General features: G+C 40.7%; 1 protein-coding gene across 1 annotated transcript in view; it reads right to left on the reverse strand.

Moving 5' to 3' along the window:
• Positions 1 to 17,002, reverse strand: part of LOC134655473 (nose resistant to fluoxetine protein 6-like) — a 40,877-nt gene that overhangs the window by 17,593 nt on the left and 6,282 nt on the right. Inside the window, exons 3-4 of the mRNA XM_063510937.1 lie at positions 4,216 to 4,377; positions 3,086 to 3,248 (exon numbers count right to left, since the gene is read on the reverse strand). Coding sequence (XP_063367007.1) covers positions 3,086 to 3,248; positions 4,216 to 4,377 — 325 coding nt within the window. The remainder of the gene's footprint in view (positions 1 to 3,085; positions 3,249 to 4,215; positions 4,378 to 17,002) is intronic.

Genomic DNA, 17,002 nt, shown 5'->3' on the forward strand with positions numbered 1-17,002 from the left:
GCCTATTAGTGTGTCCCACTGCTGGGCAAAGGCCTGCCCTCTTTCCCGCCACTTGGCTCTGTCCAATGCACACTCCCGCCACTCCACACTTAGGTACTTAACTTTTATTATTACATAATTATTCCTAAATTTAATTGAATATTAAACTGACATTGTAAGTTTTTATTACTAGTTGTAGGTTGGTATATTATGTTAAGGTCAGTTGATATTTAGGTATATTTATTAAATTTATTTTTTCCAGTTTGTAACTTATATTTTAATTGTAAATAATTGTATTACTTAGCTATATTTTAAATATCGTAAGCCGGAAAGGTACATCATAGCTGCTGCATTGAAAAAACACTAACACCTGTACTAATGTATTTACACCTATGATGACGAAATAAAATTATTGATTGATTGATTATCTGACATAAAATCAGGATTGTAGGTATCTCTGTTTGGACCTGTGTTTGACTGGTAAAGAATGCCATTTGACATTAAGTCCGCCATTTGTACATTGTTGTATATATTTTGTGCAATAAAGATGAAATAAACAAATAAAATTCAAATGACGTTTTACAATTAATTGATAACATGTTTACAACAGCGTGCCTAGTCCATAGCCTATTAGTGTGTCCCACTGCTGGGCAAAGGCCTGCCCTCTTTCCCGCCACTTGGCTCTGTCCAATGCACACTCCCGCCACTCCACACTTAGGTACTTAACTTTTATTATTACATAATTATTCCTAAATTTAATTGAATATTAAACTGACATTGTAAGTTTTTATTACTAGTTGTAGGTTGGTATATTATGTTAAGGTCAGTTGATATTTAGGTATATTTATTAAATTTATTTTTTCCAGTTTGTAACTTATATTTTAATTGTAAATAATTGTATTACTTAGCTATATTTTAAATATCGTAAGCCGGAAAGGTACATCATAGCTGCTGCATTGAAAAAACACTCTAACACCTGTACTAATGTATTTACACCTATGATGACGAAATAAAATTATTGATTGATTGATTGATTATCTGACATAAAATCAGGATTGTAGGTATCTCTGTTTGGACCTGTGTTTGACTGGTAAAGAATGCCATTTGACATTAAGTCCGCCATTTGTACATTGTTGTATATATTTTGTGCAATAAAGATGAAATAAACAAATAAAATTCAAATGACGTTTTACAATTAATTGATAACATGTTTACAACAGTTCCTTAATGACGTAAATCGATTATATTGCACCTTTACTGCGTCAATAAATAAAACAGTGGTCACTGGCCAATTTATTTAATCAATTAGCGACAACTTATTGACACATAATAATATAATTTTAGGGTTCATTAGCCAAAATGGCAACCACGGAAGCCTTAGAGTTTCGTCATCTTTTTCTGTCAATATAATATATTAAATATTGTGCCCCCTCTAACTTTTGATCGAGCATCTGATAATGGAAACAGGATGTCGCCATGGGAACTCTGTGATAAAACAACGCAAACTAATTGTGTTTATGGTTGTTATTAGTATTGTCTCGATGAGTATTAGTTGCCTGTGGAAAGAAAACTACAGTCAGCGATAAAAGCTTGACCAAAACTCTATTTTTTCAATATTTCGCCACAAACTTATTTATATATAGTTTTTTTGGGTACTCAACTTAATGTAGGTTATTTTATTGACACAGTAATATAATAAGTACGCTTCTACTTAAAATAGTACCTATTAAAAAAACATTAAAACTAAACATTAAAACGAAAATAATATTAAATAAAACTAAAAAAATATAAAAGATGTTACCTATAAAAAGAACACCCCTATATAGTTGCTTTTATCTTTTTTATGCAATCCCAGTAGGTAATATAATTTAATTTGACTTATTTTCATCCGTATGACATTGGATTCCCCAGCTTAAATATTTTTAAACTAATTTGCATACCTAACTTATGTTTAAAGTACCTACCTAAGGTACCTACTCAAGGTCGTCTATTTCAATCTGAAAAAGTAAGGTCAAAAGTTTATTTCTAGGTATCTTGAATGTGAAAAATACAGTTATTTTTTACGTTTATTTATGAAAATTCACGTGGCTAATATGCTACGATGTACCGGTGGGGTTGCAGGCATCCAACTGTGGACCCGATTCCGATTTTGAACTAGATATCTATTAGACATCACCAAGATATGTCAGTGTCAAACAAGTGTCAAAAGTGACGTGTTTGTTTGAAGAACCGTCACTATTGACACTTGTTTGACACTGACATATCCAATCCATATCGTTTCAACATCTATACGGCTACCATCAGTTTGGCACTGACATAAACGCCATCGAGAACGTAATTTACTTTACAGTACAAATGGGGCTACTTTTCCGCACTAGTGCGTAAAATAGCACTTTTCGTGCGTATGTCGAAACTTTAAAGTGCCATATGTACTGTAAAACGTTGTTCGATACACGTGCGAATAGGTAATTCGCAACTCGTGTCGATATAAAACACTCCCTTCGGTCGTGTTTTAATTTATCGCCACTCGTTTCGAATTTCCTCTTTTTCGCACTTGTATCGAAAATAACTATTCTATACATCTCGCTCGTACTCGCATATTAGTGCAAGCGAGATGTATAGAAAGTAAATTACGTTCTCGAAAGCGTTTACGTCAGTTTTGACACTGTCATTGACACAGGCCCAGCATGGTACAGGCTCTGGTATTTGACGTACCTATCTTAAGTTCGAATATGGCTATCTGTAACCACCGGGTGCACCACATGCTTGTATACTGTATCCGCCGACATGGTTGCGGTATAACCTGATAAATAGGAGGAGTTTTCTTCTCAGCGGCCAGAACACGAAACGTCAGATACGTAAATCCCGGCCGAAACCCCCCTATAATTAGTTCTGGTCAACTACACTGGACCTGCGATAGAGTTTTTAAAAGTAAATTCGGCTTTGCTAGCCATATCAGAGCTCACGCTCGTATCTAATTAGCTAGGGTCGCCGTTGCCGATTACGGCATGGATAGCTATACTATATACATACATAATAAGAATGTAATATCTAGGGATATATTTGGCTTTTTCCCAATTTGACAAACAATGGCTTACAATCTTACCTATACTCTTATTTCCAGTGCAGCCAACATAATCAATCAAACTGCAAGCCATATTGAGCAGTACTACCGCCAGTATCAGTAGTACCACGGCATAGTCGACCATGTCGTAGCCTGCAGGCTCGTCGAACTTACTGCAATACATGGAGTCTTCCGATACTTTGGTCTGAAAAATAACATTTAAAGGCTTGATGACAAATTTTCATTTATGGTATCAATCAATCAGGTTTGTTTTTACGATCAAATGTCTATATGGGACCCATTGCACGAAAGCAATACAAAAGTCAGAAATGATAGTCAAAGTCCGACAGTCGTACTTCACTCGCGAAACGGCCCTAACAAATCGCTATGTGAACGTGACGTCAAGGTCACTGAGATCGCATCTTGAAGTATGAACAAAACAAGAAAATTGCATTTTTGTCGGTGAAATATTGCGTTTATTAGTTGCTATAGATAGATAGATAGATAGATAGATAGATAAACCATTTATTAGCTTGCCACAATACACACATTGACAGAAAAAACAGAAACAATATATAACAATATCAAACTAAAACTAAAATCAGGAACAATATGTATCAATAAATAATGTGCTGTGTGCGTTGCAGCAAAACAAAAGGGTTCTGGCTCAGTAATACGCTCCACTCTTTCGGGTGAAGCACTGATAATTCTGCTAGAACCCAGATCACGGACAGATTATCGAGTAAAAATTAATAATACAAAAATACAAAAATATTTAGAAACTTGCTATACAATCTTTTTTTGGATAAAATGTGAGGAATCGAATTTCAGATGCTGTATTTTTGTATTATTTCCATATATCTTTTTAATATCTACATAATTTTAAATTGTATTAATGTTAGCTTCTGAGCAGCATAACTGTTATTATTCAGTAGTGGAAACTGTGTGGCTTGTGAATGTGTTATCTGATTTACTATGTGTGTTGTTTTTGCCTGTTTGTTTCCCAAAGGTTTAAATAAATAAATAAATAAATAAATAAATAATTGTGATAAATTGCTCATTTACTAGATTTTGTTATAAAATTCAACATGTGTCATCATCCCTATTTCAACAACATCATGAGGATTTTCGCACCAGTAAGCTATCTTAGAACTTTTTCTTCTTGTTCTTACCTGAAGTCCATGACTCTTGTAAAGCGTAGCATTGAGGCAGGCTTCGACAGCATGAGCCAGGCCTGTGGCGTTGTCGAGGTAATCACGACACGTCTGCGTGACGCACACGCCTCGGTGGACGATCGTGTGGTCGAAGTGCGTTTTGTTGTAGGCCGAGTATTCCTGCACAGAAAAAAACAAATTAGACAAGAACTAGATATGTCTCAACTGATATATTTTGCTCAATAACGGTTAAAGGATGACTCACGCTAGACCGGGGGCCCGTTTCTCATAAGCTTGTAACTTGTAATACAGGGGGAAGTCCCTTTCTAACAAAAGCTGTCAAAAAGTGAAATCCGCTTGTATTACAAGTTATAAGCTAGCCTAGCTTAACCGCGTTTCTCAAACAGAGACGTCTGCGTTGGCTAGGGCATGTGCACAGGATGGAACCCTCTCGACTACCCCGCCGTGTTCTTCTTGGTGCAGTAGCGAATGCAAAACGTAGCGTTGGGAGGCCATTGCTTCGCTTTAAAGATTGCGCAAAGAGGGACATGATTGCCTTCCATATCGACCACCGAGACTGGGAGAGGCTTGCAGAACAGCGGACGGATTGGCGCAAACGTGTTGTGGAGGGTGGCAAGTTTTGTGTTGAGACCTGGTTCGCCGCACTCGCTGACAAGAGACAAAAACGACGACAAGGCGTCTCAGTGCCGTTTTCCGGAAGTCTCTTTTGTCAGTCCTGTGATAGACCATGTCGGTCTCGCATCGGTCTATTCAGCCCAAAAAAGGTGTTTCTCCGGCGTTACACCATAAATCGTCTGGAATAGACGCAAAGGCCAATGATGATGATGAAGCTTTTGAGAAACGGGCCCCGGGCCATGCCCGAGTCGAGGCATCCGACGTGTAATTTTCCATGACGGCTGATCGGTGTACACTGTTCACTGTTGGGAGGAACGTGCGGAGATGAGACCGGAGTAGCGTCGTAACCTGCGGGAAGGTATGGCAAAGCACGACGAGCTCTGGTTGGATCAACTTAAGCAGAAGCGAATTACAGATCTTGTTCACGCGAAACGGAACGCTTAATACGATTACCGGACGAGTAGAGCGACGTCACGGACCAAGTGTCAAAAATAGCTCCACATCATCGTATACCTGTCAATACCTACTCCTATCTCTACAAGACCGTTTGCGTGTCATACACATTTTGTATTTTTTTTATAATTTTAAATTAAATAGTTGCAAGTTTGAATCACGTCTTCTTATTGTTTGTCCCATCGTGGACAAATTTGGCGACCGTACACACGACGAGAACTACAAATTCACTGTATCGGACAACGGCGAGCAGAAGGTCAATTGAAGGGCACTCGCAACTGAATTACCAGCCAAGTCTACAAAGGCCCAGTCTACCACCCTGCTCACCCTGTACCTACACACGAAGAACGATCGAGCTACGAGGCAAACATCGAGCTTATCAATTTCGGAGGACTACAAGGACTATTTGAAAGGACAACTTGGACTCACCGGGACCAGCCGGCCAGCAACGGATTACCAGCACCGCAGCATTGGTTCACCTAGATAAAAAGTGAGACTGTTCCTTTTCTCTCCTTCCCTCTAACTATTGCTTCGATCTGACTAGAATCGAGAACTTAGTTCTTTGCACTTGCTTTGGGCTGTCAAATTTACTTTCACGCAACCAGCCACTTCATTTACATTTCCAAGCATTTTAGCTATCCATTTTCGCCACTATCACTTATATAAATTCACTATTTATCGAACATTTCTAGAATTAAACACGCAAATTTAATTTATACCGTTATAGATCATAGCAAACACTAAGCGCCTATATAGCTAATCTATACGCGTACAAACGATAATTAAGCGATTTCTTATTGTAAACAATTGCACTGCTACACTTCATAACTTAATTATTTCCTTTTCGCTATATTTATAGTGGATTCAAAGTGTTATTTCACATAGTCACTCACTAAACCTGCCTTTCGCACAAACTAGGTACATAACGTATCCTAGATACTCATATATTTTCAACAATCTATTCCAGCATTACTGCACCGCTGGTTCCCTATCCTCGAGCGCTCGCGCAGCGTGCATCTCTCGTCACCGACCGCCTGCTACTAAGGGCCAGTTTCGCCTACCACAGCCTGACTGCAGCATCAGCAGATCGAGGAACGAGCGTATGCCTATTATTCATTACAAGTAAACAACTTTTTTTGCAAGTACTACTTTGTTAATATCATTGTTACTATGAGCGATTTAAGGGAATTGTTGGTAAAACGTAGTTCGATTAAAGGACGTTTAACTAAATTTAAGAATTATCTAACTACATTGCCACTGGACAATACTATTTCACCAGTGGAAATTGGCAAATTAGCTTGCAAATTAAGTAATTTTGAAGCGTTATTTAAGGACTTTGAGGCATTGCAAGATGATGTCGAAATATTAAATGAAGCTACATTAAGCACGGAGTTGACTGAACGGGATTTAATCGAACAAGATTTCTACCATTGTATTGCCGTGGCCCGGGATATTTTAGACAAATATAAGCGTAGCAACCCCGATCGTGATAGTGAGTACGACTCAACCGCGACCAACCCTCACAACGCTGACCGGGATCTTATGGGTTTTCGTCTCCCTGTTATAAAAATTCCCACTTTTGACGGAACCTATTACCGCTGGCTAGAATTCCGGGAAAGTTTCCACTCCTTAATACATAATAACGATAAAATTAAAAATATACATAAATTCTATTATTTAAATTCCTATTTAGAGGGCGAGGCAGCTCGAGTGATTTGTAATTTAGAGGTTTCTGACCAAAATTATCCCGAAGCGTGGAAATTGTTGCGCGAACGATATGACAACAAACGTCAATTAGTCAACAATCATTTAAAATCATTATTTAATTTGGAGCCTATCACGCGTGAGTCTGATAAGAGTCTTAGGTATATTGTTGACCACGTTTGTAAGAACTTGCGTGCTCTCAAGACTTTAGGTCAGCCCGTAGACCAATGGGACACGTTGATAATTTTTATGATGACGTCAAAATTGGACACCGCTACGAGTGTAAAATAGGAAGAGCACAAAAACTCTCTCGCGGACATGCCTACGCTAGATAATTTTCATTCATTTCTAAAAGGTCGTGCAGACGTCCTTGAAACCGTTCAGCGGAATAAACAGGACAAGTCATTTAAGCGCCAACCAGACGTACCTGTTTTACCGCAGCGGTCTAAACCTAGTCAGCCTAGTGTTAAAGCCTTCGTGGCTCATACCAGTGAACCTTCCGGTTCCAAACCACTTCACTGCGTGATTTGTGATGGAGAGCATCGAATTTTCGACTGTGCGTCTTTCAAGGCTAAATCACCCGAGGACAGGCTTGCTCAGGCTACTACTCTAAAATTATGTCACAACTGTCTGAGAGTAGGGCATGACGTGCGACGTTGTAGGTTGCCAGGAACCTGTCGTTCATGTAAACAACGTCACAACACACTCTTGCACAAAGAAACCGAGGCTAGTGATGATGCTATTCAAGCCAACCTTTCTAAGTTGAATGTGCCAACCCCGTCTACAGGCCTACTAGCAACGGCTTTGGTCAATTTGGTAAACCCGACTTCAAAAAAGGTAGTTACCGCGCGTTGCCTACTTGATCCCGGTAGCGAGTCGTCGTTTATCACTCAAGGCATTAAGCAAAAGTTAGGCTTGACTTCTCTCACTCCTAGCAATCTCACCCAGAAGCTTGAAGGTGTATGTGACATTGAAGTTAGTATCAAGGTAGATCGTTGTATTGTCGAAATTCAATCTCCACGAAGTTCTTACAGTGCTATATTAACATGCACTGTCTTGTCAAAGATAACTAAACCTATACCAAAAGTCAGCTTTGACATCAGCCATCTCAACTTAGCTCCCTTCGAACTTGCCGATCCTAGCTTTAATAAATCGTCCCAAATCGATATTCTCATAGGTGCTGACCTCTTTTGGGATATACTAGGAACTCAGAAAAAATCTTTAGGACGTGGCAATCCTACTTTACGGAGCACTAAATTAGGATGGATAGTCGTAGGTCCCAAGCAGCAGCAGTTTGATACTCAATCTAATTCCACGATTCGTTGCAACTTTGCTCGCACAAGCGACCTTCATGACGAACTCGCTAAATTCTGGGAATTAGAGGGCCTACCTCAGAAAAAACAACCTTTAACCGAGCAGGAACGTTTGTGCGAACAAAGTTTCGTCGCAACTACCGAACGTTCAGATGACGGGCGCTTTATTGTCAAACTTCCCCTGAAAGACGAGCCCGACTGCTTAGGTGACTCTTACAATGCAGCCAAGAAAAGATTTTTCCACTTAGAACGACGTTTTAGGAAGCAGCCAGAAGTCAAGGAACGTTATTCCAAGTTCATCCACGAATATGAGGAACTTGGCCATCTTTCTCCTTCGACCATTCCAAGGCCTACCAATGCGTTATTTCTCCCCCACCATCCTGTTATTAAGGAAAAAAGCGAGTCTACAAAACTGCGCGTTGTCTTTGATGCTTCGGCGCGCACTTCCTCTGGACTCTCTATAAATGACCTACAAATGGTAGGGCCTACAATACAAGACTCACTCTTCAACATTCTCATCCGTTTTCGGCAATATCGCTTTGTGCTTTCCGGAGACATTGAAAAAATGTACCGCCAGGTCTTGGTGCACGAGTCCCAACGCAATCTGCAGCTCATACTATGGCGTGATGACGAGTCGCAACCATTGCGAACTCTGAGACTTAATACAGTTACATATGGGTTCGCTAGCGCTAGTTTTCTTAGCACTCGGTGCATCTGGCAGCTTGGTGAGGAGTGTCAAGATCCTTTAGTAAAAACCATCCTCCAAAAGGATTTCTACGTCGACGATCTTTTGACCGGGCATGATAATGAAGAGCAACTTCGCTTTATTCAGAAGTCTGTCTCTCAAAGCTTAGCCGCAGGAGGGTTTCCTTTAAGAAAATATAGGTCCAACTTACCTTCTATACTCACTGCGGAAGCCAGCAACACCGAGGGTAATCTGATGCTCAGTGCTGCCACTGACACCCTTGGTCTTGACTGGGATCCATCAGTGGACGTTCTACGCTTCACTATTGAAATGAACCAAGTCGAAACTCTAACTAAGCGGAGTATACTTTCATCAACCTTTAAAATATTTGACCCGCTTGGTCTCGTCTCACCTTGCACAATCATACCTAAGCTTATCATTCAAGGCTTGTGGTCTTTGGGGCTAAATTGGGACGATCCTGCTCCTCAAGACATACAGTCAACTTGGCAGAAGTTTGCTGACAACATTAGTAGCATTTCTGAGTTGTCGATCCCTAGGCGAGTCTTGATTGACCACTACGTATCTGTAGAAATGCATGTCTTCTGTGACGCCTCTCAAAAGGCGTACGGTGCGGCTGTCTACCTCCGATCTATAGATGCTGAGGGTAGAGTTTTAGTGCGTCTTCTCTGCGCTAAAAGTCGCGTCGCTCCCATAAAAGTTGTCACTATTCCGCGTCTAGAGTTATGCGGCGCCCTTCTTGCACCCCAATTAAGCGTCACAGTGACTGACGCCCTCCGCTGCCAAATATCGCGTCATGTCTATTGGACTGACTCTAGCGTCGTGTTATCGTGGCTAAATACAAGCTCAAACAAATTAAAAACGTTTGTTGCTAACAGGATTAGCGAGATAGGAGAATTAACTGACGTATCTGCTTGGCGCCACGTTCCCACTTTGGAAAACCCAGCAGATCTTCTATCTCGCGGCGTTGAACCGAATCGCATCGGCGGCTGTTCCGCTTGGTGGCAAGGACCTACCTTCTTGCAAGGTCCCGAAGCATCCTGGCCTTCGCTGAGCTCCACCCCCAAGCAGGATCCGCAAGAGTTGCCCGAATTGAAGGTGCATACAGTCACAATCACGGAGCCTTTCATGCAATTCTCAATCTTTTCAAAACTTTGCCGATTACAACGAGCTTTAGCTTTTGTCTACAGGTTCATCAACAATTGCAGACAGCCTACCAACAAATTATCTGGTCCCCTCCAAGTTAATGAATTAAGTAAATCATTTGACACTCTAGTCAAATTTTCCCAAAGCGAATCCTTTGGTACCGAGATAAGGCTATTAGAGGACAAAAGGACTCTTAATCGCAAATCCAATATTATCTCTCTTGATCCCTTTCTTGATACCCAAGGAATTCTCAGAGTTGGTGGCCGTTTGGCAGGTGCTTCAGTATATACATTCGACAAAAGGCACCCTATAATTTTACATGCGAACCACCCCTTTACTAAGCTGCTCTTTCGACAAGAGCATCAGCTATTGTTTCACGCTGCACCACAGTTATTGTTAGGTGCCATAAAGGATCGCATATGGCCCATAGGTGGAAGAAACCTAGCAAGGCGTACTTACCATATTTGTTCTGTCTGTAGGCGTTTTAGAGGCAAGACTCTTACTAATAAAATGGGCAATCTGCCCGCTGAGAGAGTTACTCCTGACTACCCATTTTACACAACTGGAACTGACTTTGCTGGTCCATTCTTAATCACCGATCGTAAAGGCCGAGGATGCAAGATAACGAAGGCATATCTTTGCATCTTCATTTGCTTCCGATATAAATGCATTCATCTTGAAGCTGTCAGTCAGCTTTCTAAAGACGCCTTTAATTTGTGCCTCCAAAGGTTTATATCCCGTCGCGGAAAACCTAAACAAATCTTTTGCGACAATGGTAGGAATTTTGTTGCTACTGCAAAGGAAATCAATGAATTTTTAAAGCTTAATACGGATGGCATCATCGATTTTGCGGCCAACAAAGGTATTGAATTTCGCTTCTCTCCAGCATACGCTCCTAACTTCGGTGGGCTGTGGGAGGCCGGTGTTAAAGCCGCTAAATATCATTTAAATAGGGTCCTAGGCAATGCCCATTTAACGTTCGAAGAATTATCGTCCCTATTCAGTCAGATCGAAGCCATCCTGAATAGCCGTCCCCTTTGTCCTTTGAGCTCATCACCCCAAGATTTCGCTCCTCTTACTCCGGGACACTTTTTGATAGGTAGGCCACTCACTGCGTTACCTTCGCCGTGCCTACTAGACTCCAACACAAATCGCCTCGACAGATTCCAGCGCCTTGAACAGATTCGAGAGCATTTTTGGAAGCGCTGGAGCTCCGAATACGTCCCCGAATTGCAGCAGCGCACGAAGTGGAAGCTCAGATGCAAGGACCTTAAATCCAATGACCTTGTTCTGCTGAAGGAGGATTTCACGCCGCCGCTCAACTGGCGCCTCGGCAGGGTCGAACGAATCTTCCCAGGCACTGATGGCATCCCTCGAGTCGCCGATATTTCCACAGCTCGAGGCACAGTTCGTCGAGCCATCAACCGCATCTGTCTACTCCCGTCCCCAGATGACGCAGAGTCTTGAAAGCTTCAAGAGCTTTCAAGGGCGGGGAGAATGTTCACGCGAAACGGAACGCTTAATACGATTACCGGACGAGTAGAGCGACGTCACGGACCAAGTGTCAAAAATAGCTCCACATCATCGTATACCTGTCAATACCTACTCCTATCTCTACAAGACCGTTTGCGTGTCATACACATTTTGTATTTTTTTTATAAATTTAAATTAAATAGTTGCAAGTTTGAATCACGTCTTCTTATTGTTTGTCCCATCGTGGACAGATCTACTGGACCACCCCAGTTTCAACACATATCTGTGATCGATGCGGCAAGAAATGCCGATCGGCCATAAAGTCGTGGTGATTTCCATAGAAAAACGAAGCGCCGGAAGCTTCGGCCCGGTCTAGCGTGAGTCATCCTTAACACGTAATAGGGATAAACTTTTAGTCGAATGATACTTACGCATAAATATATACTTGCTATACGTGGCGGCATACGTCATTTAAGAGTTGTTCGAATGATTTTATTTTATTTTATCAACTAATTTAAATGACGTACATTATTCGGGAGCCGGTTCTGGCTACTTCATTTCGCATAATATTCATTTGGCAGAAGTAAATAACATGGTGCAATACAAAATTCTAATAAACAACTTTCTGCAACACATTAGTAAACCGTTTGATTGCTTGTTTTTTTTACTATATTTTCCTTAAACAAATTCAGTCAGACGTAATGTAATTAATCAACCTAATAGGTGCGCTATGCGGAGACTTTTGACCTGCGAGCTGCGCCTGCGCTTAATAGGTACATCATTATTACGTAGGTAGTACCTACTAGGTACTCGACAGTCGACACCATAACCCTGAGGTTATGGGGGTCAGGTAATATCATGGTGGCAAACGATGACTTTCAACAGTTTCAACGTCTGATGTGATCTCTCCTTGCCAGTAAAAAAAATAGTGCCACTGAAAATCCACAACATGGCGAAAACCAAATAAAATGTTGTCAAGGTGTTAGATATAATATTTCCATTTATAAATACACCTGCGACCCGCCCGGCTTCGCACGGGTTAACAAATTATACATAAACCTTTCTCTTGCATCACTCTATCTTTTTAAAAAACCTCATCAAAATCCGTTGCGTATAGTTTTAAAGATATAAGCATACATATAGACAGACAGACAGACAGCGGGAAGCGACTTTGTTTTATACTATGTAGTGATGATATGTAGTGATACTTGTGATAATTGATAAATAAATATTAGGCTTCGATCAACACGGGCTTCCGACAGGTCGGAAGGGATAGGCCCAAGCGATATCTTGACATTCAAATCATTCTGCCATTTTTCGCGGGGGGGAACGTGCACACAGTCGCACTTCTCACACACTTGCATACTAAATCCAATTTGTAATGACGACACAAATACATAGAAAATGACACCCTACATAGACAAATCTTGCACACCTCGATCTGTTTTTGTGTACGGACGAGTCACAAGTGTCACAACACGCACACTAACACATTTTCGTCAAGAGATGAGAAGTCGGATTTGTTGCTCGACCGATCCGCAATTTGTACTGGGCGAGAAAAATCGATAAAACCAGCAATTACATGAGACTAAAATATAATAATTGTGTTTAAATATAATTAAACGTATGAGTCGTATGACATGTAAAAAAAATATTACGTGTGAAATATAACACCTTCTTTTTGTAAATTTGATGTCCCCGACCTCTTTTTACAACAAAAAACCGAGCAATTAGGCATTTTTACACGACTGCCCCAAAAAAAGAGTGTCTTGTTTTCAGGGTTCATGTTTGTATGTGGGTATGTAAGTTTCTTTGTTACACCGTAACAGCTAAGTGCCTGAACCGATTTAGGTGTTTGAGATATCATTGGAATCCTTACGTCATCCCGAGTAACATAGGCTATGTGACGTTATCACAAAACCAATATGGCGGATTATGCATTGCAAATTGTGCAACCGAAACAAAAATAAAACTTATAAACCTATCGAGTTGGGTATTAAAATAAAGGATTTTGAAAGGCGATTCTAAAACTGTACACAAAATATGGTTTAAACTATTCATTTGGTAGGACAAGATTTTACAAAATATAAGTATAACGCAAAGATAAATGAATTGTCTAAATCTATTGAATGGGATATTAAAAGAAAGGATTTTTTAAGGCGATCATATGAATATATATAAGTTATATGTTTAATTGTATCGTTGGAGAGAAAATACGAAATGTTCTACATCGCGCTAATGACATTTCTCTTTGCAGCTATATACGACAACGTCATATGGGGCGCTTACGTTATTTTCAATTGCGAAAGTGTCAAATACGAAAGGAACGGTTTGAACGATTGACTAGGTGAGCATTTCTCAAATAATTTGTACATTTCGATCACATCTTAGATTTCTATAAAAATTGGTTTGCTGGTAAAGTACCTACATGAACATTTTTTCTGGTAACCAGATTTCCTTACACATTTGGTAACAAAAAAGGAATGTTTCATACAAACTTTCTTGGACATTTTGGGAAATATGGTGGAAATTGTTCAGCTTCATGTAGGTACTTTACCAGCATACCAATTTTTATAGAAATCTAAGATGTGATCGAAATGTACAAATTATTTGAGAAATGCTCAGGTACTCTGAATAAACATAATATTGTGCTGTTTATTATAAGATTTAACTTGAGACTTTGAATAGAAGACACTATTATCATGACTGTAGAAGGCAGGTCTTTGATGATGATTTTAATTTCGCACGACAAATTTTGCAAATCCCGGAGCACACGTGCTACTGTTGTGAAACAATATTTTACGAGAAGCAAAGACTGGGAGCTTAAGACAGATGGGCTCTTCCTGTGACTTCCACGAGTATTTTAATAACGAAAGCCGAAGGCCGAGCTCCGCGTAGGGCTGAAGGCCCGAAGCGTAAGAAAGGTGCACGCTTTTTGCAGTTTCCCCAAGTTTCTTAATTGTAAATACCGAAGGCTGAGCTTCGCGTAGGGCCGGAGTCTCGGAGCGTAAGAGAGGTGCATGCCTTCTGCAGCTTCCCCAAGTATCTTAATTGCGAAGGCCGAAGGTTCGCGTAGGGCCGAAGGCCCGGAGCGTAAGAAAGGTGCACGTTTTTTGCAGCTTCCCCAAGAATCTTAATTGCGAAGGCCGAATGCCGAGCTTCGCATAGGGCCGAAGGCCCGGAGCGTAAGAAAGGTGTACGCTTTCTGCAGCTTCCCCAAGTATCTTAATTGCGAAGGCCGAAGGCCGAGCTTCGCGTAGGGCCGAAGGCCCGGAGCGTAAGAAAGGTGCACGCTTTCTGCAGCTTTTCCAAGTTTCTTAACTGCGAAGGCCGAAGGCCGACCTTCGCGTAGGGCCGAAGGCCCGGAGCGTAAGAAAGGTGCACGCTTTCTGTAGCTTCCACAAGAATCTTAATTACGAAGGCCGAAGGCCGAGTTTCGCGTAGGGCCGAAGGCCCGGAGCATAAGAAAGGTGCACGCTTTCTGCAGCTCGAAGTATCTTAATTGTGAAGGCCGAAGGCCCGGAGCGTAAGAAAGGTGCACGCTTTCTGCAGCTTTTCCAAGTTTCTTAATTGCGAAGGCCGAAGGCCGACCTTCGCGTAGGGCAGAAGGCCCAGAGCGTAAGAAAGATGCACGTTTTCTGTAGCTTCCCCAAGATTCTTAATTGCAAAGGCCGAAGGCCGAGCTTCGCGTAGGACCGAAGGCCCGGAACGTAAGAAAGGTGCATGTTTTCTGCAGCTTCCCTAAGTATCTTAATTGCGAAGCCCGAAAGCCAACTAATGGGAAATAATTATGTAGTTGCAGAGATATTAAGCCATATCACTTTTCAATACATCTGGTTTTTGGGTCCGACCTATTTAGGTTTTTAAGCACGTTTTATGCTAACATATCAAATATCAACATGATGAAAGCTCCTTGAAGCAACTTAAGTGCCTTAAATCATATAAAAAATGTGGTTGGTTTGTATGGTCACTAAAATGTATAAAATAAAATAAATTAATTAAAAATTAAAAAGCACGACTGCAGTTTAAGAGCGAACTGAAAAGCTAAAAATAATTTTTAGTTGTGTTAGGTACTCAACTTAATGAATGTAAAATATAATATATAGGTAAGTGTTCTTTCAGGGTCGTAAACAGCAAACGGAAAAGTTTAGGCTCATTTAGGGTCGTGACTGTACCTGTATATTTTATTTCGATGCAGTCGGGGACCTGTGAATGGGAAAAATTCAATATATCAAGGTCCCCGACTGCAATCGAAATAAAATATGCAGGTACAGTCACGATCCTAAATGAGCCTAAACTTTTCCGTTTGCTGTTTACGACCCTGAAAGAACACTTACCTATATATTATATTTTACATTCATTAAGTTGAGTACCTAACACAACTAAAAATTATTTTTAGCTTTTCAGTTCGCTCTTAAACTGCAGTCGTGCTTTTTAATTTTTAATTAATTTATTTTATTTCTGCTGCTGTGTTCACTCGCGCGTCTGGACTCGGTCTAGTTAAAAATCCGAGCGCAACTAGTTTTATTACCCGCGCTAGATCAGTTGATCTTGTACCTAGGCAGAGGGGAAATAGTGCGAATGCCGCATCCCTTCCGTGTTGATCGAAGATATTAGGGGACATCTTACACAGATCAACCTTAGTCCCAAACTAAGCAAGCTTGTACTAGGCGACGATATACATACTTATATTATACACACAGGATACACCCGTGACTCAGGAACAAATATTTGTGCTCATCAGTCTCATCACACAAATAAATGCCCTTACCGGGATCGAACCCAGGACCATCGGCTTCACAGGCAGGGGCTGTGTTTTGTGGGACTGTGGAACAGAGCTGACAACCATCAAAAGTTTGTAGGTAAAGAATAATAAAAAAAAAACAACGCGTTGCACTCCGGGAGTGCCGGCAGAAGTAAAAACTCAATGACTATAGTGAAAAATGTCTGTATAATTGAGGTTAACGCCATCTAGCGTTATTTCGTCGCATTACTTGAAACCCCTAAGCACATCACTGTTAGTACTCGCGTTATATTAATACCAGTTAGAGCGAAACTCACTAGATGGCATTTAAATCAGTAAAGAAAAACTCAATGACATTGAAGTAACAGTTTTTCGATCAGGTCACATGTCCGTCTTACGCCTTACGGTCACGTGACACCTGTTACGAGTTTAACATTTTTTCCCCACCTCAAAAAGTGCACAGCGCCGCTAAGGAAGTTTTTACTTCAATTATGGCTTCGCCTTATAACCTTGCATATACTAAATACACTTATTAACATGTAGATATTATAAATTAACGAACCTGTCCTATAATTTTTATATATTTTTGCTAGCGAAAAACCGGCTAAGTGCGAGTCGGACTCGCGTTCCAAG

Source organism: Cydia amplana, chromosome 16 (assembly GCF_948474715.1).
Source record: "Cydia amplana chromosome 16, ilCydAmpl1.1, whole genome shotgun sequence".
NCBI lineage: Eukaryota > Metazoa > Arthropoda > Insecta > Lepidoptera > Tortricidae > Cydia > Cydia amplana.